General features: G+C 43.5%; 1 protein-coding gene across 5 annotated transcripts in view; it reads left to right on the top strand.

Annotated features, from left to right (window-relative positions):
• The window catches only part of IFT88 (intraflagellar transport 88), a 133,156-nt gene that overhangs the window by 104,242 nt on the left and 7,140 nt on the right, over positions 1-21,774 (top strand). For all 5 annotated transcript variants that reach the window (XM_043574755.1, XM_043574763.1, XM_043574773.1 and 2 more), the window contains one exon: positions 4,767-4,833. In XM_043574755.1, coding sequence (XP_043430690.1) covers positions 4,767-4,833 — 67 coding nt within the window. The remainder of the gene's footprint in view (positions 1-4,766; positions 4,834-21,774) is intronic.

Raw genomic sequence — 21,774 nt, forward strand, 5'->3', positions numbered from 1 at the left:
GAAAGGTCCTAGGAAGAAGAGACTAAAAGAATTCTCACTATTTGAGAGTTAATTTCTCTTTTGATTGTTGTGTGTTCAATTTCAGTTTGTGTTTCTTGAATTGTGAGCCCGTGGGGCAGAGCATTCTATTTCCTGGCTTGCATAGTACGGAAAGCACTATTAGTTTCGAAGCAAAGTATAGTAAATAAACTTCTGAATCAAGGGCACTCTCCTTTTCTAAATTTGAACTTAAAACTTGTTACTTTTTCTGTGTGTTTCTTGTTTAGAATCTGCCCCCATGCAGAAACTTAACATCTTTCGATGTAATTAGAATTTCTTTATGTAATTATTGTTACATAAATTGTCTGCATGATACAATCTACTATTACACAGGTAGATATGTCTTGATTTCTTTAAACATTTATGCATTGTTAGATATCTTTTTTAAAGTCGGTAACTCTCTATGACCACTCTAATTTTGTTGTTTCTTCCTGAAGAAGAGCACTTCCATATTGTGAACTGGAGACAGTTTGTGAAACAGACATGTAATTGAAAGCAGGAAGGGGCACGTGGGTGGCTCAGTCCTTTAAGCTTGGGACTCGACTTTGGCTCAGGTCATGATCTCATGGTCAGGAGAATGAGCCCATGTGGGGCGCTGTGCTGACAGTGTGGAGCCTGCTTGGGATCCTCTCTGCCCCTCTGCCCCCCTCTCTCAAAATAAATAAATAAACATTAAAAACAATAGGAAAGCAGGGATATCAGAGATAATCACATCAAATCTTTACCTGGAGCTGCTGATAGGAAAACAAAGTGGACCCCCAGTCTGTGTCCCTTCCTTTCCTCTTGAAGTGCTAATAATGGTAGAAGCTTGGCAGCAGGAAGGAAAAGAAGTGAAGAGGCTGGATGAATGTTTGTGAATGATTAGCACTCTTGTGGTTCTGGTTACAGTTTCCCCTTCAATTCTACTTGGTAACATCTGCTTGACGAGACAGTAAAATAGCAACAGCTAACGCTTACTGAGTGCGTGTCGAGAACAGGCCCTGTTATGAACATTGTATGTGTAACAACTGACTTAACCATTGCCGCAGTCCTAGGATGTTGGGTATAGTTTCATTATTACTTTTTTTTTTTAACAGATGAGAAAACTGAGAACCATGGTGGCTAAGTCCCTTCCTCTAGGTCACACGGCTATTGGGGGCAGCCCTAGGCTTCAAATCCAGGTTCCTAACTACTGTGCCTTACCACCTTATGAAAAGTAGGGGAAGCAGATGATCCCAATAATTATTTTCAGCTGATATATAGTTCTTACTCTGCACTCAAAAAGTTGGTAAATTAAAATGGCAAAAGTATAACTCCATAATTTGATTAGGATGGGGGTCTCAAACTAGTGCTATTCAAGCATGGTCTGTGGGCTAGTACAGCCTCAGAATCACTTGGGCACATCTTAGAATTACAAAGTCTTGGGCCCCATCCCAGACCTACCAAAACCCTACCCCAGAGTTAAATTCAAGAATCTGCATATGTGTTTTTAAACAAATTCTCCGGGTATTTTTATATTCACTAAAGTCTGAAAAGCACTTGTGTAAAGTTTATGCTCCCACAGGGTCATCATGCAAATGGTCAAATACCAGCTCAGGATATGGAATCTGATATAAGGGAGGGGGGCAGGAAATAGATATAAATCAGGTCATGGATTTTTAAAAGTTGTTTAAAATGGGAAAGGTTTTATGTAGACCTAAGAAAGAGAGATAAATTGATTCAGGTTTATGGGAGCCAGGATAGTGTATCTCCCTGAGCCCCTAACTCCTATTTTAAAGGAGTTAAAGCCAGAAATTTATTTATTTAGACTGGTTTTTCAGAGAACTTCTTCTCTTCCTTGAACTTTTATGGAAAAAGAAGACTGTTCTCCCCTTGGTGCTAAGAGGAATATTTTACACATTGTGTATTCATTAGTGCCATCAGTGAGCAATTCTAAACACTGGGCTGTTGGCCAGGCAAGAAAGACCTGTGCATGTCTGGCTGCTGTGGGCCTGGAGCAGTGTGAACTGGCCCCAGGAGCTGGGGGCCTCATAGAATTGCTGTGTTTTAAAGATGTTTTATGTTTCTTCTTCACTGAACACACAAAAAAATCAGCTTCCAGGCATTCTGCCAAACTTAACTCTATGTCTGGAAAAGAACAAAATGGGAAGAGCAGGAATTGAAGACTGAGCAATCGAAATACAAAAAGGAGGAGAAAAACATCAGCCGAAATGCAAAAGATTAGAGAAGAGAGAGAGTATGCAAGATTCAGTGTGGTGGAGTTCATTGATTTTCAGCAGCAAATAGGTGTTCAGTTGGAAGAGAATAAAAACCCACGTTCTCGGGGCGCCTGGGTGGCTCAGTCGGTTGAGCGTCCGACTTCGGCTCGGGTCATGATCTCATAGCTCATGAGTTTGAGACCCGCGCTGGGCTCTGTGCTGATGGCTCGGAGCCTGGAGCCTGCTTCAGATTCTGTGTCTCCTTCTCTCTCTGCTCGCTCTCTCTCAAAGGTAAATCAACATTTACAAAAAACCTAAAAACCACGTTCTCTACCCACGGGAGCGTGGTGAAGGAGAAGGACCAGCAGGCGGGACCCTGAGTGTGAGGAGGGCGTGGGTGCTGGTAAGCACACTGAGTGAGCAGCCACCTGGGTCACAGGGGAGTCGCCCTAGGATGAGAGTGGAGCTGAACCCGAAGGGGTGAGTCGTTGCTGGAAAGGAGGTGAGGAAAGGCATGGCAGGCAGAGGAGGTACCAGATGGAGGCTGGCCCCTCCAAGGGATGCAAGCTGGCTGTTATTCACAAAGTACGAGGGGCAGTCAGTTTCCAAAGATGCAAAGGACCGAACGTGATGTATGGAACACGTGCTTGCTCCGTGGGCCGTGCGGGCGGAGGCTGAGCCAGCAGTGGGGCTCTGGCACCGTCGTGTGCTTACGTGACATGTGTCCGGCAGAGCACGGTGTCCTGGGAGTAGGAGAGAAAGAAGAGAGGTCGTTGAATCAAGCCAGCTTTTAGGTTTCTCTTGGTGAGTGGAGCAGAGAGACAGGTGGGCAAGCCAAGTGTCTGGAGGTCCTGACGTGGACGTCCTTCAAGTGCTGGGGTGTGTCTAGGCTAGAAATAAAGCGAGTATTCAGGGGATTAGTTAGGAAGAGATGGACGAGAGCCACAAGATTGGGGAGTTCTAGATGGGAGCAAGGAACAGGTGGAATGGGGCGAAGAATGTGGTGATCGTGGAGAGTGCTCACTCTCCTAAATTGTCCTGTTCTAAACGTATGGTCACTAAAGCAACTGCAAGATCTTTTCTCACGTTTGATTTGAAAAACCTTCAGGTCACACAGGCATGTGTATCTATGAGTTTATTTTAGTATCGTATAGGTCTTTTGCATATGCTAGAAATAATCTTCAGAAAGATGAAAAACAAGTTTTGAAATAAAATCTGATTACAGACATTAAAATTTTTATTTTGTTATATCACCTTTAGATTTTCAAGAGAAGGGGCAAAGGGGAGAGATGGGGTTTCAAGGGAGGTTTCTTTTTAACAGGAGAAATTTGGGCATATTTACATATATTTGAAAGTACTGAGTGTTTCATTTTAGAGAAATGAGTTATTGAAATCTTTTTTCTTCCTAGCCGATCACAATGTCAGTAACCTGTAATCTGTGATCTGATAATTCAGAATTCACTGGGGAATAAGTGATTTGTCTTTTGAATCAGATATGAAATTTTGCTTATATTATTGAAGATCTAAATAAGGTACCAATCTATGTTTAAAATTTTAATTTAGTTGTGGAGTAAATAATTATCAAAAGCTGTCTGACTCTCTTCACTAACTACCCTGTCTCTCTAAACACAGCATTAGGCATATGGGAATCTGGCAGTGTGACCTGAGACAGATTCAGTGTCGATACAAAAAGTATAACTCCTAAGCAAAACACAAAGTAACCGTAAATTGCTTCAAAAAACCTAAGAATGAATGTCACAGCTTGGAGATATTTCTTATGTTTTAAGGGTCAGCTTGTACCTAAGAAAGTGGACTATTAAGCAGATCTTAAGTATTTTGTGAGATTTTAATAGTTCTTTTATTATGGAGGTTGAATTTCAAAGTTTACCTTTTTTCCCCCAAAATAGTTCAAGTCCAGCCATTACAGAGTAGAACTAACGCAGGATATAGCCCTTCGGTGGGTTCCCTCCTCCCCTCCCACCCCCCGGTCTAAGACCTCAACCTTCACCTCAGGAGCATATTTGCTTTATAAGCAGTGGTTACGCCGCACCTGAGTGCAAGTGCCCCCTGGGTATTTACTAAGGCCTGAGGACCCTGGGGGAGGGCAGACTGGGAACCCTTTGTTTACAGAACAACTTCGTCTTTTCTCTCATAGAATCAAGGTAAGGAGCAGTGTGCACCCAGCTCTTAGGGCAGTAGGAGCAGTAAGTCTTAAGCGCTACACAGTAACGTTAATTGAAAAAATCAACATTTAGGAGCACCTGCATGGCTCAGTCGGTTAGGCACCGACTCTTGATTTTGGCTCAGGTCACGATCTCACCGTTCCTTCAGTTCGAGCCCTGCGTAGGGCTCCACGCTGACGGTGTGGAGCCTGCTTGGGATTCTGCCTTCCTCTCTCTCTGCCCCTCCCTTGCTCGCTCTCTCTCTCTCTCTCTCTCTCTCTTTCTGTCTCAAAGATAAATAAATAAGCTTTAAAAAAAATCAGCGTTTAGTTATATTCACCTTCAAGGGAATATCATTCCTTCTTTTAAACTCATCTTCTTGTTCTAGCGCGTAAGGTCTGGCAGAGATGGCGGCGGGGGCTCCCGCAGCAGAAGAGAGGGCAGTGCCGGCAGTGGTGAGTATTTCCTGTTTCCTTGACGTACTGGATTTGACCGACGTCTAGCCCACGGGCTTCTTGAAACGTCTTGAATAATCAGAAAGAACGCCTTTTGTTCTGTACGCAGTAAAACCTCACTTACTCCAATTAATTTTGTAAGCATTCTGTTATGTGAATGATGGCGAATGTCAGTGGATTTTACTTCTTCAGTAAGCACACCTGTTTTTGCTAAGTGGTTAATAAATAAGGTCACGCTGAATAGATTACCATAGATGTCCATGCTCACGAGGTTTTACTGTGTTACATTTTGTTAATTTACCTTTTAGGGCAGTGCGATGAGAAGTAAGATGGCCTTCTAGAATGCTGGCAGTGCTGAGTATACTTTAGTGTAGAAATCGTGCCAGTCTGGGCATTAGGAGACGTGATTCTAGTTCCTGTCTTGATCACGACAGCCGTCTCCCTTTGGACCGGCCACATAAATGCCGTAGGCTTTAAGTGATTTCTAAATTTGTTTGCATCGCTCAGTTCCTTGACTTCGACCACTTGTCACAGCATTACTTAGTAACAAGGTTGTTAAGTTTTCCTTCCCGTTTTCCTCATCATCAAAATCTGCCTTCTCTGTCCACGTCAGAGGAATAGTGTAAGTTAAACTTAGTAGAAATTTGGTGGTTTTAAAGAAACGGATCAGAAAAATAAAGGCTAAGTTGGGATGTGTAAATACACGTACATTCTCTCATATCTGTACGTCGCACTGCCCTGCAGACGTGACCCGGGTCCGTGCCCCCGCCCAGCTCCACCCCTCCTCTCTTTGGGGTGTAGGCGTCAGGGCAGAGACAGTGTAAGGCGTAGTTCGGGTAGGCCTTTATTTCATTCATTCGCAAACGCTTATTAGATGCATACCAGGTGCCAGATAAAGACTGTGCTAAGTGCCAGAGGCATAGGGATGAGTAAAACACGGTCCCTGTGCTCAGGGAAATTAAAATCTAGTTGGAAGGACACACAGGTCTCAGGCGCTGCTGAGAATGCTACTGACTTTCCTGGGGATACAGACTGCAGCTGGGACAAAGATTCTTTCCTGAGATCTGAGCTCTGCTTGGCCAGATGGGTTTAAGCAGTTACGATCATCAGGGGCGTCTCGTTCTAGCAAGACAGTTTGATTCTCTGAGGATCAGTCCGGCTTTTCCAGCTGAACCTCACAGTCCTCGCCTGTTTACCCTCAGGTCCCAGGAGTAGTTACCCACGGCCTCAGAAAGTAGCGGCTGCCGCCTGCCGTCTGTGTCCCACGCACGCCAAGGGCGGTTTGCCGCGTCGAGGAGTAGCCATTTCCTACCTCGTCAGCCCCCCCCCCCCCGTGGTCGTGATGGGCGTCGACGTTCCCATACTGTCCCCTGACCCTCAGATGTGGCCTCCGCTCTGTTACCCCTGCCCCACCCCTGCTTCAGTGTGTTCACTCAGCTCTCTGGGGTTGGATTTAACCGAATCCTGGGTCTGAAAGATCTGTCCCAGCAGTTCTCATAAGCAGGCGACGGCCAAGCAGGCCTGCAGCCTCTTATCCAAAGTCTGTGGGGCCAAGCGTGTTGTGGAATTCAGCATCTTTTGGAGTTCAGAAACCTTCTGTGGTGCTTTACCCATATATAATACCCGTGGGATGCACCTCACAATCAGACAGAACTGTTACTGACTCGGGAAAACACATGGGTAATTACACTAAGGTTAAATAATGGCTAAAAATAGCTTCAGGTCAAGTCAGGCTTTATGCCCATGAAGTTTACATATTGCCACCTGAAGACTTGGCTTTCCGACCTCTTTGGAACTGGGAGTTGTGGAGAGGGATCATGGACTTGCATGTACCAGCAATGTCCCTAGTGGCGAAGGGTCGGCACACAAGGCTGTGGGCATCAGCTGAGAGGAACGTGGAAGGTTCAGCAGACTCTCGCGGCTGCTGCTTCATCCTTGCTCTTAGGAAGCAGGCGGCCTGTGATAGGAGCTTTTCTTGAAATTGAGTGTCCCTTCAGGAGTCATTGTCTTGGTAACCCTAGCGAAGTGTTAAGTGTTTATCGAAGTTCTTTATTAAAGCTTATTAAAGATGGATTCACCATCTTCCAAGTTTTTTACACTTCCCTCTAAAAATCTTAAACTCAGAGGCGCCTGGGTGGCTGAGTCACTTAAGCCTCCGACTCTTGATCTGGGCTCAGGTCATGAGCTTACGGTTTGTGAGATCAAGCCCCTCGCTGGGGGCTTGGGGCCTGCTTAGGGTTCTCGCTCTCCCTGTCTGCCCCTCCCCCACACACATATGTACATGCTCTCTCAAAAAAAAATCAACTTTTTTTAGTGTGAGATTCAAACAAAGTAATTATAAAAAAATCAAAATCTGAAGTTCAGAGTCACCAGCCAGTCCCTCCCAGAACGACTCCCAGCAGTCTTGTATTAAGTTCTCAGAGCCTTCTCTGGTAATTCACAAGCTTGCAGAATGTCGCCAGTGTTAGCCTCTAGACCTGAGCCTGAGTTACCCGGATGTCTTCAGCTTGAAGTCTGCTTCAGAAGCATCAGGACCTCCTAACAGGATGCCAGGGCGTGCCCGGTTGGTGCTGAAGCGGAGCCCAGAGGACAGCGTCCCCAGTTCCACCCCAAGAAACTCCGCCCAGACCGTCGTCTGCCTCTCACAAACATCGGAAGGATCAGGGTGTGCCTCAGAGGCCACTGAGGGGCCAGACCCCCCGACACCGAGAGTTTTGCTCAGCCTCCCGAGGTGACCTCTCCCCAGTGAGACTCCTTAAACCACACCGTGTCTCAGAACACATGCAGCGCCTCAGCTGGGCCTGGCGCCTCCACCACAGTCAGGGTCAGGGTAGCAGAGGCAGATGGCTGAGGCCGCCCGGGATCTGACAACCGAGCGCAGAGAGGGAGAGGCCTTGCCGTTCCAAATTCGCCTCCTGGCCCTGGCCCTGGCCCTCACCCCCTGCTGTTTTCTTGTTCAATAATTTTTCCTTTCTCTCATCTATTCCATTTCAGTCCAACACAAATAGTCAGTCCTAGTGCACAAATGCGCCTGATCCTCACAGGAGGGAATTTTGGCGTAGAAACTGTGTTATTGACACATTTTTACAAGCTGGGTGTCATGGTGCCTGGTTCTCTTGGCACAAGTTTAAAGTATTAAATACTTCCTTTTCAGGGTCCTTGCTTGCTTGCTTTCTTCCCCCACCATTTGACGTTTTGTTCCTTATTTCCTGGTCCCTTGAGTTACATGGCATCCCAGACTTCTTCATTCGCTCCTGCAGCCCGAATTCGATGTCTCTTTCAGTGACCTTGCTGGTTCCACCGTAACACTTTTTCGAGAATCGCGTCTTCTGCCTTTTTTCTCCAGCTCGTGGCACAGGCCACGGTGCAGGCTGTCCTGGCTTTGAAGTCTGAACAAACCCTGCTGTGGATGCCTCTCTCACTTCCTCTTTCCCCTCCCCTCACGGGCCCTTTCAGAGCATCCAGCAAGCACGCTGCGAATGCACCCTCACCCCCTCCGGCGGTCTCCCCGCCACTCACCGTGTGCATATGGCCACTTGCCTATTTATTGTCACCCCACATGTGACAGGCCCCCGTCTTAACCACCTTCCACCTCTACCTGTGAGACCTCAAGATGCACATTTCTGTCTTTATGTGGAAATATTTGGCACTTCCGTCCGGGTTAGGCCCACGGGTCAGTTAGTGGAAAGGAATGATTTCCCAAATGCATTCAAAAGAGGCCAGCCTCAAGCTGCTGAAGTAAATGCCGTGCCTACAACTAGATTTTTTCAAGTATTGCCCGGGAAAGAGGACCATAAGGAATTTACATATCGGAATATGTGAAATAGCGATTTCTGAAATGATTAGCAGGAGTCCTTGAAAGTTGTCCTTTTTTAAGGGCGCCTGGGTGACTCAGCCAGTTGAGCGAGCATCCGACTCTTGATTTCGGCTCGGGTCATGATCCCAGGGTCTTGGGATCGAGCCCCGCGTCAGGCGCTGAGCGTGGAGCCTGCTTGAGAGTCTCTCTCTCTGCCCCACCCCGACTCGCTCACATGTGAGTGAGTGTGTGCTCACTGTCTCCTCTGTCACTCATACAAAATTTCCAAAAAAGAAGAAAATGTTCCTTTTCTTCTAGATCAGGCTGGTCCCACGGCAGCCTTATTTTTGCTATCATTTTGTTTAATGAGCCTCGGCGCCCAATTTGAGCACGTGTCACAGTCACCTGGAAGGCTTGTGAAAACAGCCTGCTGAGCTCCTAGTCCAGCATCTCTGAACCAGTCTGGGCCGTGCCCAGGAATTTGCATTTCTGACAAGGTCCCCGCTGATGCTGATCTTAAAGGAGATATTACAAGAGTAAGTGTGATGTGGTGCATGTAGAAAGGTTGCTGCGGTCATTACCACCAAATGTAACTCCTTAGTAGTGGCAGTGATCCAGCCTCTGGCCTCGTGCCCTCGCTCTGTCACTCCTGAGTGTACTACCCTGGGAGGTGGTTTGAGCTTGAAACTAACTTAAAATTACGTGCACGCCCACAGAAGGGGCTCAGTGCAAATACTCAGTGCTGAGGAGCTATTATTATTATTACTTGATTACGAACTGCATCAAAAAGCAATAGTGTCTGGTTTAGAATATTGAATATCCATTCCAGGATTTTCGGTACTTTAGTTTGTTTTTGTAGAATTAACTTAAGATGAAATGAACTTGTTTTAACTGGTTGAAGTAGAAATGCATTACTCTTTTAAGTGCCAAATTTTGGGTTAAGGTTTCAGCTGTTCAGTGCCAAAACATCAAACAATTCAGAAAAAAGGGCACGCTGACCGTCAACTCACACAAAGAGAGCTGTATTCGACCCGTTCCAAGTCACCAAGGTCAGCCTCTGTATGCTCTGCTGGATAAGCCAGATGAGAGGAGGAATCCTATGCCTGCCTAGTGAGCTGGCTTGCATTGAAAGGCCAGGAAATCCGCAGAACGCATCTGCTTCTCATGTGTATCTGTCCTCGGGAAACAAGAGTGCCTTCTTGTAAGGCATCGTCCATTTCAGCATGATGGTTGCATCTTGTGACTTGAGTCCTGTGTTTGTCGTTAGGGTTTCATTTTAAAATCATTTTTATTTACTCTGTGTGATAATAGTTTGCTGCATTTTTTCATTTAATTTTTATCATGTCTTGGGTGTGAACTTTTCCTGTGAAAATGTATCTCCTAATCTTACACAAAAAATAATTTTATAATGAAAACGAGTAGGATAATATGACTCAGTGAACAGAAATTTCCTTTAAGGTCAACTTTTTGAGGAACCTATCTTTTATAAAGTACACTGTGACCATGTTCTAGTTTTAAAAACTGAAGTTTTAAGATTATAGTCCAAAGACGAGTACGTTTTTGACCACAATACCTTCTCACAGTTTTGGGAGCCTCAGTGGTGTCACAGGCAGAGGGAAGAGCTCATGCCTAGTGCCCACCGCCTCCGGATGAACGGAAGATTACGGCCTAAGGAGGTGAGGCAGGAAAAGCACATGCGAATACACCTAAGTTCAAGGAACCCAGTCAGCAAAATGTAGCTGATGTCTAGGAAGAAAGTCAGCGAGTATGCCCTGCCCGGGGCAAAAAAGCCCAGAGAAGCCAGAGGCACTGAGGGCTCTTATTTCTCAAGACAGCCACTCCTGTCTGGTCCAGCCCCCCCCCCCCCACTTACCCCAGAAAGCCATGGAGCAATTTTGCCGGATTCCCCGGAATGTAAGCATTTGGAAGCCGATATGTAACACAAAGCGAGCTTCGGTAGTGCTCACTACAGCACCGAAGCGTTCTCTGGGTCACAGATTGTGGAGAGGTCCCTTTGTGTCAGTCTGCCTTGCTGGTGTCCCCTGCTGATGGACCACCTGTTTTCTGGTACAGGGATTCTCTGAGCCAGGGGGTCGGCACACTCTTTCTGTGGAGAGCCTGGTGGCAGAGAGCTGGGGCTCCGGGGCTGTACCTGACACTTGCTGTGTTGCAAAGGCAGGCACGCAGAGACGACACGGAAGTGACCGAGTGCGGCTGGCCTCTCTGAAGCTTCAGCTTTGGACGCTGAAATGTGAATGTCCTATAAATTTCGTGGGCCACAAAATATTTTTCCCAGCCATTTAAAAACGTACAAACTGCTCTTAGCCCACTAGATGTTCAAGAACAGGGGTGGGCCAGGTTTGGCACCCACACTGTAGTTGTGCTAAATCTTGTTTTCTTGCTCCGGACCAGACTCTCCATGAGTGTCCCTGGGGGTGACCGGTGGAGGCCCGGGGGCTGTCTTCTTGATCAAAGTGCTGGTTTTAGCTATCTAACCCAAGCATGCAGCTTGCGCGATGGCAATAAGATTCTGTGTCACTGAACGTTTCCTCTTAAAGCGGTCTTAGCTGTCCCAGCCACCTCCAAACATGTGGCGCACATATTAACAGAGCGTATGAGGTTCTGTGTCTTCAACGTAACATCCTACTTTGCTCTGGCCCTTAGCTTCTTGTCCTGCATTTGAGGTCATTGTAATCAATTCCTCAGTGTCTGTGGACCCTTTTTTCCAAGTCACTGCATCTTACGTTATCTTGAGCACATTACTTAATCTTTTTGTCACAGTTTCCTCGTCAGTAAAATGGGACCGAAAATAGGACCTACCTAATAGGGTTACTGAGAGGGAGAGATGCATTAATACATAGAAAGCACTTAAGACAGGGACAGCTGGGTGGCTCAGTCGGTTGAGCATCTGGCTCTTGGTTTCGGCTCAGGTCATGATCTCACGGTTTCATGGGTTGGAGGCCCACGTCAGGTTCCATGCTGACGGTGCAGAGCCTGCTTGGCATTCTGTCTTCCTCTCTTTCTGCTCCTCCCCGACTCACGCTGTTTCTGTCTCTCTCAAAATAAATAAACTTAAAAAAAAAAAAAGAAAAGAAAAGAAAAGAAAGGAAGAAAGCACTTAAGACAGTGCCTGACACAGAAGGCACTTGCTAAGGGCGATTCCTGTTTGACCAGGGAGACTGTGGGCAGTATCTGAAGTTCTGTTGTCCACATCTGTGTACAGTGAGGGGCCACTCCTCACCTCTGCTCAACATGTGATCTTGGAGTTTGTTACTTTCAGTGTTTTTCCTACCACCACCAGATCACACTTATCCATGCGTGAAGATAAATGTCAAGTGTACTTCTGTCTTACCGTAGAGTTTATAGAAAAGGTTTTTTTGTTTTTTTTTAACAAAAATACTAGAAATTGTATATACAAGTGAGTGTTGGTTTTTGAAGTTACCAGTTTGGAAAACTGACTATTTATTCCAATAATGCTGTTAACCAAAACATTCATTAAAAAAAAAAAAAATCATGAAACTCTTCTTTTGGGATTTCCATCAGAGGCAAATTACAAAAAGCACAGGAAATCCAATCTAAACATTTTACTGATGTATGTAATATATGTATTCAAATCTGATAAAATATATAAAACAAATGTATATTACACATATCTGTAAAATATATACACATTTTATATGTACACACGCACACACACATATTCCATCAGTTTTTTTTTTTCTTTCTTGTATTTCTATCAACAAATAAGCATGTATCAAGTTCCTGACCATAGCAGGTATTCAGTAAATACCAATTCCCTTTCAGCTTGTCTTTCTTCCATATGTTTTTCATATACCAGGTACTAAGCATTTAAGATATACAAAATAGAATTCTAAAAATGTAATAGACCATTTCTCTACTTTGCTCACATCTTCACTGATTCCCTCCACAGCCTCCTTCAACTGAGTGTTACCTATTACAGTAGCTACCACAATCACCTTTTCAATTTTGATACATCCCTGTTAGCTGTTCTGTTGGATAATAATGCAATTAGCTCAATAGGAGTAGAGAGTAAGGGGTGAAGTTAAACTGAGAATCACAGCTGTAACAATATGAAAATGAGGGAAAGTTTTCACAGTAAAATTAGGTCCAAGCAACGGGTCTTGTAAAATTATGCGGGATTAAAGCATTTCAGCTGACGGTGCCATTCTCTTTTAGATGGTAGGGGTTGGGAAGGTACTTTGGATCCGTAGCTATGCTACGCTGCCCCTTAACTTTCAAAAGGGGCAGAGGCAAAGGAATATCAGCTTTTTTGTAACAAGAGTATAGATCGCTTGCAAGTCTGACTACAAAATACCTAGAAGTAAATTGGACAATAGATTCATGCTAAAGGTCTCAAAAGTGCTGTCTGATGTTCTTCCATACTTCTAGATATAAACAAAACTTTCTTTATGCTTAAGGAATAAGAGAAGGTCTTCCATAGTGATTGCATCTTTGTAGGTGCTAAAGTGAGTATTATCTTGGAGAGGGAGGAGAGAGAGAGAGAGAGACCAAAAAAAAATTTTTTTAATGTCTAATGGATAGTGAAATCCAGTAAAATGGATAGTTTACAGCTCACCAAAAGAGAATCATTTAAAAAAATTTTTTTGTTTATTTATTCTTGAGAGAGAGTGTGTGACAGAGCATGAGCAGGGGAGGGACAGAGAGAGGAGACACAGAATCCAAAGCAGGCTCCAGGCTCCAAGCTGTCAGCACAGAGCCCAATGCGGGGCTCGAACTCATGAACCACGAGATCATGACCTGAGCTGAAGTCAGATGCTTAACCAACTGAGTCACCCAGGAGCTCCAAGAGAATAATTTAAGAAGAGTGAAAAACAGAGAACAATCTGAGTGTTGATGGGAGGGTGGGGGGGAGGCACTGAGGAGGGCACTTGTTGGGATGAGCACTGGGTGTCGTATGTAAGCGATGAACCGTGGGAATCTACCCCAAAAACCAAGAACACACTTTGCACACTGTATGTTAGTCAATTTGACAATAAATTATATTTTAAAAAAGAAGAAGAAGAAGAAGAGATTGAAAAGAGTAAGGGGGCACCTGGGTTGCTCAGTCGGCTAAGTGTCCAACTTCGGCTCAGATCATGATCTCATGGTTCGGGAGTTCGAGCCCTGCGTCGGGCTCTGTGCTGATGCCTCAGAGCCTGGAGCCTGCTTCAGATTCTGTGTCTCCTCTCTCTGCCCCTTCCCCGCTCATACTCTGTCTCTCTCTCTCTCTCTCTCTCAAGAATAAATAAACATTTAAAAACATTTTTTTTAAATAGAAAAGAGTAAGGCACACTGTGTTTGTAACATGTTCAGAGGGAAAGGGGTAGCACTTTCAAAAAACAAGAAACTGATAGGGGACAGTTGATAGTCTCCCCAGCTTAAGGGAGGGAGTTGGATGTTGGAGAATTATCGGAAATGTATCAGTTAATTGGACCTGGAAAACTAAAAAGGCCATAAGAATTTCCAATTAAGATAGTGTGGGTAACCCTGAGGAACATGGTCTCAGTACGCTGCTGGAGGCGAAAATCAGATTCCAATGATTTAAAGAGCATATGGGATGCAGGAAGGTGGACAGCTGTTGTCTCCTGTACGGTAGTAAATATGAAGCAAAATGTAGCATTGCCAAGAATTCAAGAAATGTAAATTAAGCTATAAAATTATCAATGATTTTTTTAAAAGGATAATTCTTTAGGATACCGAGGATGAGATGAGATGGGTATTCTTTTATAAGTTAAGTACTTCTGGAGGGAGCTCTAAGTGGTATGCCTTGTTGGGAATGTTCAGTAATCTTCATTAAAGACCTTTAAAATGTCCATATCCTAGATTCAGACAAAGAGCTACATACACACATATATTGATCACAGTATCGGTGACAGAAAACACGAGCATGAGCTAAATGTTCAACTGGAAATAATTCCAGGCTTAATTCTGCTCTCTACAGTTGTATCACTCTGTGGCAATTGTTACTGGCAATTGTCTCCACTGTGGGGACATCTGACATCGTGCTTCCTTGCCCAAGCTTTAAGGGAGTTATGTTGCCATCAGAAGTCCCGAAGCCTTTGAACATTTAATATTTAATATAACGGCTTCTGGAGATGATACAACTTTTGAGAAAGAATCTTATTTGCAACTAGAGTGTGGTGAACAACAGTAATTATACAGTGTGGTTTCTCTTTACTTTTTTTATAATTCATACAAAAGTGTTAAAAGCGTACTGAAATCAATAAAATAGGGAAAAAACAAGAAAATCAGATATTTTATTGGGTTTTTCAAATGCGCTAAAGGTGTGGCATCGTGGAAATTATGTGCAGTAACTGTTTGAGGTAAGAGTCACCGCAGATGATAAAGGACCCTTTGCCTCTGCCGCACGTGGAGCAACTCCAGGCACTGAGTACAACACAATTAAGTCCCATCAGATTTTTAAAATCTTGTTGGTGGCACGAAAGGTAAAGAAATCTATATACTTGTCTTATTTTCACATTACTCCTGTAAATGTGCTACAGACTCCGTTTTGTAAAATCTTTGCCATAATCTGATTCTGTTTAAAGAATTAACAAAAACGACATATATTGTTTTTCATCTTCTCTCTGTAGTTACTTTCTTCTGCCTTCATTTTATCTACAATTATAAATAATTTTCATACTCTTAACCATATTCTTTCCAAATAAGTAACGACTGTCTTCCCTTGGAAAGTGAATTCATTTTTATTTGAAGAGAATGTATGGTGAAAGTTGATGTAGTCAGCCTCTTAACTTTACTTAATTTGTTCCATGGATAGAGCCTATGTTATAAAACTCACTGTTCTCCCAGAACAGAAAAGAAACTCTTATATTTTAAAACCTTAACTTTTCTAAAATGTTACAAACAGTTCACCTTCTTAGTATGAGTTGGCCTTGTAGAAACATTGGTCAAGGCAGGATGTAGTCTCCCTTCTAGCAGAAGTATCATGGGATTTTTCCCAAGTCTCAAGATTGCAGGCTTGCTTTATAAGACAAGATTATTATAAGACAAGGCTATTCTGGGCATATGAGAAGGGTCTGAAACATGGGGCTATGAAAAGAGATTTTGAGTTTACTTTGTCTGGATATTTATCATTATTAAGACCGCCATATTCTGTAGAATCTGCCAAGCTGCCAAGCTTGGAATAGCATATGGCAGGAATGCACATGTGAGTACAGCCGTACTTACTCGTGTAAACTCACAGCTGTATGGAAAGTGCCACACTTTACATGGATTCTTTGCCAAAGAGGCATACTTGTAGAATGGGCAAGGACCAGGCCGGCAATCGGGCAACCTGGGTTTTGCTGATGGCCTTGCCACTAACTGTGAACTCTCGAACAAGTGACTTTACCTCTTTAAGCGTGTTTTCTCATATGAAAAATAAAGAGGTCAGACTTAAGTTTTTTAGTTATTCATATGTGTGCTCCTGCTTACTGAAATTATTACTTCTATTTCTGACAGTAAGATGGACTGAATATTCAAGGAAACTCCTCCAGGAACAGCACTCCTAAAAGTGGTGAATTGAATATTGGGGGGGGGGAGGGAGGGGGAGGGAAGAGGAAGGAAATAAGAAAATGAAAAAAAAACTTGCGAATGCGTGGCTGAGTTGGCAAGAAAAAGGGAAATTCTTAGGGCGCCTGGATGCCTCAGTCGGTCAAGCATCCAGCTCTTGGTTTTGGCACAGGTCGTGGTCTCGTGGTTCCTGAGATCAAGCGCCCCGTCAGGCTCTGTGCTGACAGGGTGAGTCTGCTCGGGATTCTCTCCCTCCGTCTCCATCTGCCCCCTCCCCCTCTCATTCTCTCTCCCTCTCTCTTAAAATCAGTAAAAAAAACATTTTTAAGGGAAATTCTTTGGAGATTCCAGTGAATAGAAAATTTAAACCCGAAGGAGTAAATGCAAGGGCTGGCCTTTGTCCTGGCTACTCCCTAGTGGCCCAGATCCTGGGTCTAGAGGCCATTCATGGGGAACAAGAGAGGACAGCCAGGGGCCCCCAAAACGTCAGGAGTCAGATCAAAGAATCCCTTCATAAAGCCAGGACTCCTAATAGGAAATAGTGGCAGTGGGTCAACTAGAAAAGAATCCACCCCGCAGAGGACGGTTTCCACCTTGGCACTCCTGGAATGCAAAAAACAGGAAAAGCTCCCTGGAAAATCCCTAACCTTAAGCCCTCAATCACAGAGTTTGGGAGACAGAGTATGTATCACCCGTGTGTGACCTGCGGAACCCCAAGCTGAAAGCTGGGCTTAAAGTGGGACTGTTGGTGCTGCTCCCAGGTGCCTAGGAGACACAGGCTTAGACCCACTCCGAAAGAGTATGCTGCAGACAAGCCTCAAACAAGGCCTTCAGATGAAGTTACAAAGAACAGGAACACCCGATGAAAAACAAAGGGCGGGGGTGGGGGGGGTACCTGGGTGGCTCAGTCAGTTGCACCTCTGACTTTGGCTCAGGTCGCGACCTCATGGTTCGTGAGTTCCAGCACTGCATCGTGCTGTGTGCTGTCGGCACAGAGCCCGCTCAGATCCTGTCTCCCTCGCTGCCCCTCTCCCCCTCAAAAATAAATTTTAAAAATTAAGTACGATCAAAGTCTTGGGGCTCATGGGTGGTTCAGTCAGTTGACTGTCTGATTTTGGCTCAGGTCATGATCTCATGGTTCATGAGTTCAAGTCCCACTTTGGGCTCTTTCTGTCAGCGTGGAGCCCACTTCAGATCCTGTGTCCCCCTATCTCTCTGCACCTCCCCCACTCATGTACTCTATCTCAAAAATAAACATTGAAAAAAGTCTGGATACATGAAGATAAAGCACTATGAATGCTCAACAAAAGAAACTGTAGAATCCAATTTTCAAAGACTAAAGATATTTTTTAAATGTTAATTTGTTTGTTTGGAGAGGGAGAGAGAGAATCCCAAGCAGGCTCTGTGCTGACAGCACCCCAAAGACTACAGATATTTTAACTATCAGATACAAATATGTTTTAAGGGGCACCTGGCTGACTCAGTCAGTGGAGCATGTGACTCTTGATCTCAGGGTTGTGAGTTCAAGCCCCACATTGGGTGTAGAGGTTGCTTAAAAATAAAATCCTGGGGCGCCTGGGTGGCTCAGTTAGTTAAGCATCTGACTCTTGGCATTCGGCTCAGGTGATGATCTTGCAGTTCATGAAAATCAGGCCCCGTGTCGTGCTCTGCACTGACAGCATAGAGCTGCTTGGGATTCCTGCTCTCCTTGCCCACCCCGCATCTCTCTCTCAAAATAAATAAATTTTTAAAAAATATATATATATTTTTTTAAGTAACAATATAGGTATCTTTTGTTATCTGAACTCTAGAACTGAATAGATTCAGATAATTTTTTTTAAATGTGATTGTTATCCTCAGGTATCTGAATTCTTAAAACACTTAAACACTTGCTATCTACAGTTTAAGATTTGGGGAGCCTGTGTGGCTCAGTTGGCTGAGCATCAGACTTCGGCTCAGGTCGTGATCTCATGGTTCGTGAGTTCGAGCCCTGCGTCGGGCTCTGTGCTGACAGCTCAGAGCCTGGAGCCTGCTGTGGATTCTGTGTCTCCCTCTCTTTCTGCCTCTCCCCCACTCACATTCTGTCTTTCTCTCTCAAAAATAAACAAACATTAAAAAAATTTAAAAGTAGGGGCGCCTGGGTGGCGCAGTCGGTTAAGCATCCGACTTCAGCCAGGTCACGATCTCGCGGTCCGGGAGTTCGAGCCCCGCGTCAGGCTCTGGACTGATGGCTCAGAGCCTGGAGCCTGTTTCCGATTCTGTGTCTCCCTCTCTCTCTGCTCTTCCGCCGTTCATGCTCTGTCTCTCACTGTCCCAAAAATAAATAAACGTTGAAAAAAAAATTTTTTTTTAATTTAAAAGTAATAATAAACTAAAATTTAAAACTCAAATAACACAGATTTCCTCTGTCCAAATTCTCACTATACAATCCCAGAAATCACATTCAAAATAGTGGGGAATGCTTGTGTGTTTTAAGTATGGCAAAGTGATAAAAGAATGTAGAAGTTACTAGGCAGATTGGAAAGAACCAAATACAACTTCCAAAAATGAAAATATAATTGAAATTAGAAATTCCTCTATTTAAAAGGTTCGATGGCTTAAACCAAGGGTTGGAAAACTACAGCCTGCAGATCAAACCTGGCTTGAGCCACCACCTGTTTTTGGCAGTAAAGTTTTCCTGGAACACAGCCATGCTCAATCTGATTTCATGCTGCAGTAGAAACCATATGGCATGCAAAGCATCAAACATTTGCTGTTTGACCCTTTACAGAAAAAGTTTGTTGGCCCTGAATAGCTCATTAGATCAGATAAAGAGAGAATGCATGACTTGGAAGACAGAGCTGAAAAATTACCCAGAATGCAGGACAGAGGGTCACGGCGATGGAAAATAGGAGAGATTAAAGGACATGAAGGATGTAGTGAAAAGATCTAACCTGCATATATAATTGGGTGACTCTAACCCACAAACTGTGAGGTCATGACCCGAGCTGAAGTCAGACACTTAACTGACTGAGCCACCCAGGCACCCCTATATTGTAGAATTTTTAAAAATCAAGATAAAACGAAATTCCTGGACTACAGTAACATTTAAGGCAGAGATGTAAGTTGTAATAGAATAAAGCATTCAAAGACCTTGGCTTTGTTTGGGAGGAGAGTAAGGATAGTGATTAATTTTAAAATTTGTTAAATATATGTGTTAAAATGCCTAAAATGTTTAGTAAATATAAAAATAATTGAAATGGGATGTGTAGCTTCCAAACTAGTAGAAGGGAAATATTCAAATAAGCAGGTAAAACAGATGTTGTATGTGACTCCAGAAACGTGGACATTAAAAGTTTTCCTTTTGATAGATGTGTAGCAGTGGAACAAAATATAGTGTCTGGAAATAGACTCATACATAGTCAATTAACCTTTAACAAAAATGCAAAAGCAGTTTTATGGAAAGAGGATAGTCTTTTCAACAAGCAGGGCTGGATTTATTGGACATCCACCTGTAAAAAAATTAACGTTGATCAACAAATTACACCATATAGGAAAATTGACTCAAATAGATCATAGCCTAAATATAAAACTGAAAACTATAAACGTGCAGAAGAAAACACAGGAGAAAATCTTTGTGACTTTGGATTGGCCAAAGATTTCTTAAGATACGACATTAAAAGCATGATCCATAAACTTTTTTTAAATGGATAAATTGAACTTCATCAAAATTAACGTTTGCTTCTCAAAAGACACACAAGTGAAAAGGCAGGACGCCTGGGTGGCGCAGTTAGTTAAGCGTCTGACTCTTGATCTCGGCTCAGGTCTTGATCTCAGAGTCGTGAGTTCAATCTCTGCATTGGGCTCAATGCTGGGTGTGGATCTTACTTAAAAAAAAAAAAAGTGAAAGGCAAGCCAAAATAGAAAATATTTGCAGAACACCTATCTGACAAGGGACTAGAATATAAAAAAAGCTCTTACAACTTAATAGTAAGAAAACGACCCAATTTGGTTTTTGGTTTTTGGGTTTTTTGGATCAGGAAAATATTTGAACAGGCACTTTACTGAGGAAGGTATATGGATGGCCACATATCTGATAAGGCTTAATATTCTAAAATTTATAAAGAACTTCTACAAGTCAGTAACAAAAAAACCCATAGACTTTTAAATGGGCTGAAGAACAACTGAATAGACATTCTTCCAAAGGAGGCATACAGATGGTTAACAGACACATGAAAAAATGTTCAACGTCGCTAATCACCAGAATCACAATGAGTTACCACCTCACACCTGTTAGAATGACTGTCATCAAAATGACAAGAGGTAACAAGTGTTGGCAGGGATGTAGAAAAAAGGGAACCCTTGTGCACTGTTGATGGGAATGTAAATTGGTGCAGCCACCATGGAAAATAATGTGGAGACTCTTGAAAATTTTAAAAATAGGGACACCTGGTGGCTCAGTCAGTTAAGCATCCAACTCTTGATCTTGGCTCAGGTTATGATCTCACAGTTTGTGAGTTTGAGCCCTGTGTCGGGCTCTCTGCTGACAGTGCAGACCCCCCTTGGGATTCTCTCCCGCCCCTCTCTCTCTCTCTCTTTGCACTCCCCCTCTTGTGTTCTCCCTCTCTATAAATAAATAAAATTTAAAATATGTTAAAAATAGGGGCACCTAGGTGGCTCAGTCCATTAAGCATCTGACTCTTGGTATCGGCTCAGGTCATGATCTCATGGTTTGCGAGTTCAAGCCCCGCATCGGGTTTCTCTCTCTCCCTCTCTCTGCCCTCCTCCACATTCTCTGTCTCTCAAAATAAATAAACTTTAAAAATTAATTAATTAATAAAAATATATATATTTAAAAGAAAAAATAATAAAATAAAATAAAATAATCTATTAAAAATACAATGATCATATGATCCCAACAATCTCACTTCTGGGTATGTATCCAGAGGAAATGAAAACAGGATATTAGTGGGTCATAAAATCAAGTAGTGATCGGGGCATCTGCGTGGCTCAGTTGGTTAAGCATCCAAGTCTCGATCTCGCTTCAAGCTCCTAGTCGGGCTCCGCAGTGTCAGTGCAGAGCCTGCATGGGATTCTGTCTCCCTCTCTCACTGCCTTTCCCCTGCTCACTCTCTCAAAATAAGTAAACGTTAAAAAAAAAGAGGCAGATCTGCACTCCCATATTCACTGCAGCATTATTTACAGTAGCCAAGATGCAGAAACTAAGTGTCTGTCAGCAGATGAAAAGATAAAGAAGATGGGGAGTATCTATACAATAGAGTATTGATCACCCATGAGAAATAAGGAAATCCTGCCATTTGCAACAACATGAATGAAACCTGAAGGCATTATGCTAAGTGAGGTAAGTCGGAAAAAGACAAATACTGTTTGATATCACTTGTATGTGGAATAAAAGAGCCAATCTTGTAGGAACGGAGAGTAGAATCATGGTCACTGTGGTTACCAGGGGTCAAGGGAGATGTTGGATACAAACTTCCAGTTAGAAAATAAATAAGTTCTGGGGATCTAATGTACAGTGTTGTGATTACAGTTAACAACACTGTATCATAGGAGCGCCTGGGTGGCTCGGTTGGTTAAGTGTCCAACTCTTGATTTTGGCTCAGGTCATGATC

Source organism: Prionailurus bengalensis, chromosome A1, assembly GCF_016509475.1.
Source record: "Prionailurus bengalensis isolate Pbe53 chromosome A1, Fcat_Pben_1.1_paternal_pri, whole genome shotgun sequence".
Lineage (NCBI taxonomy): Eukaryota > Metazoa > Chordata > Mammalia > Carnivora > Felidae > Prionailurus > Prionailurus bengalensis.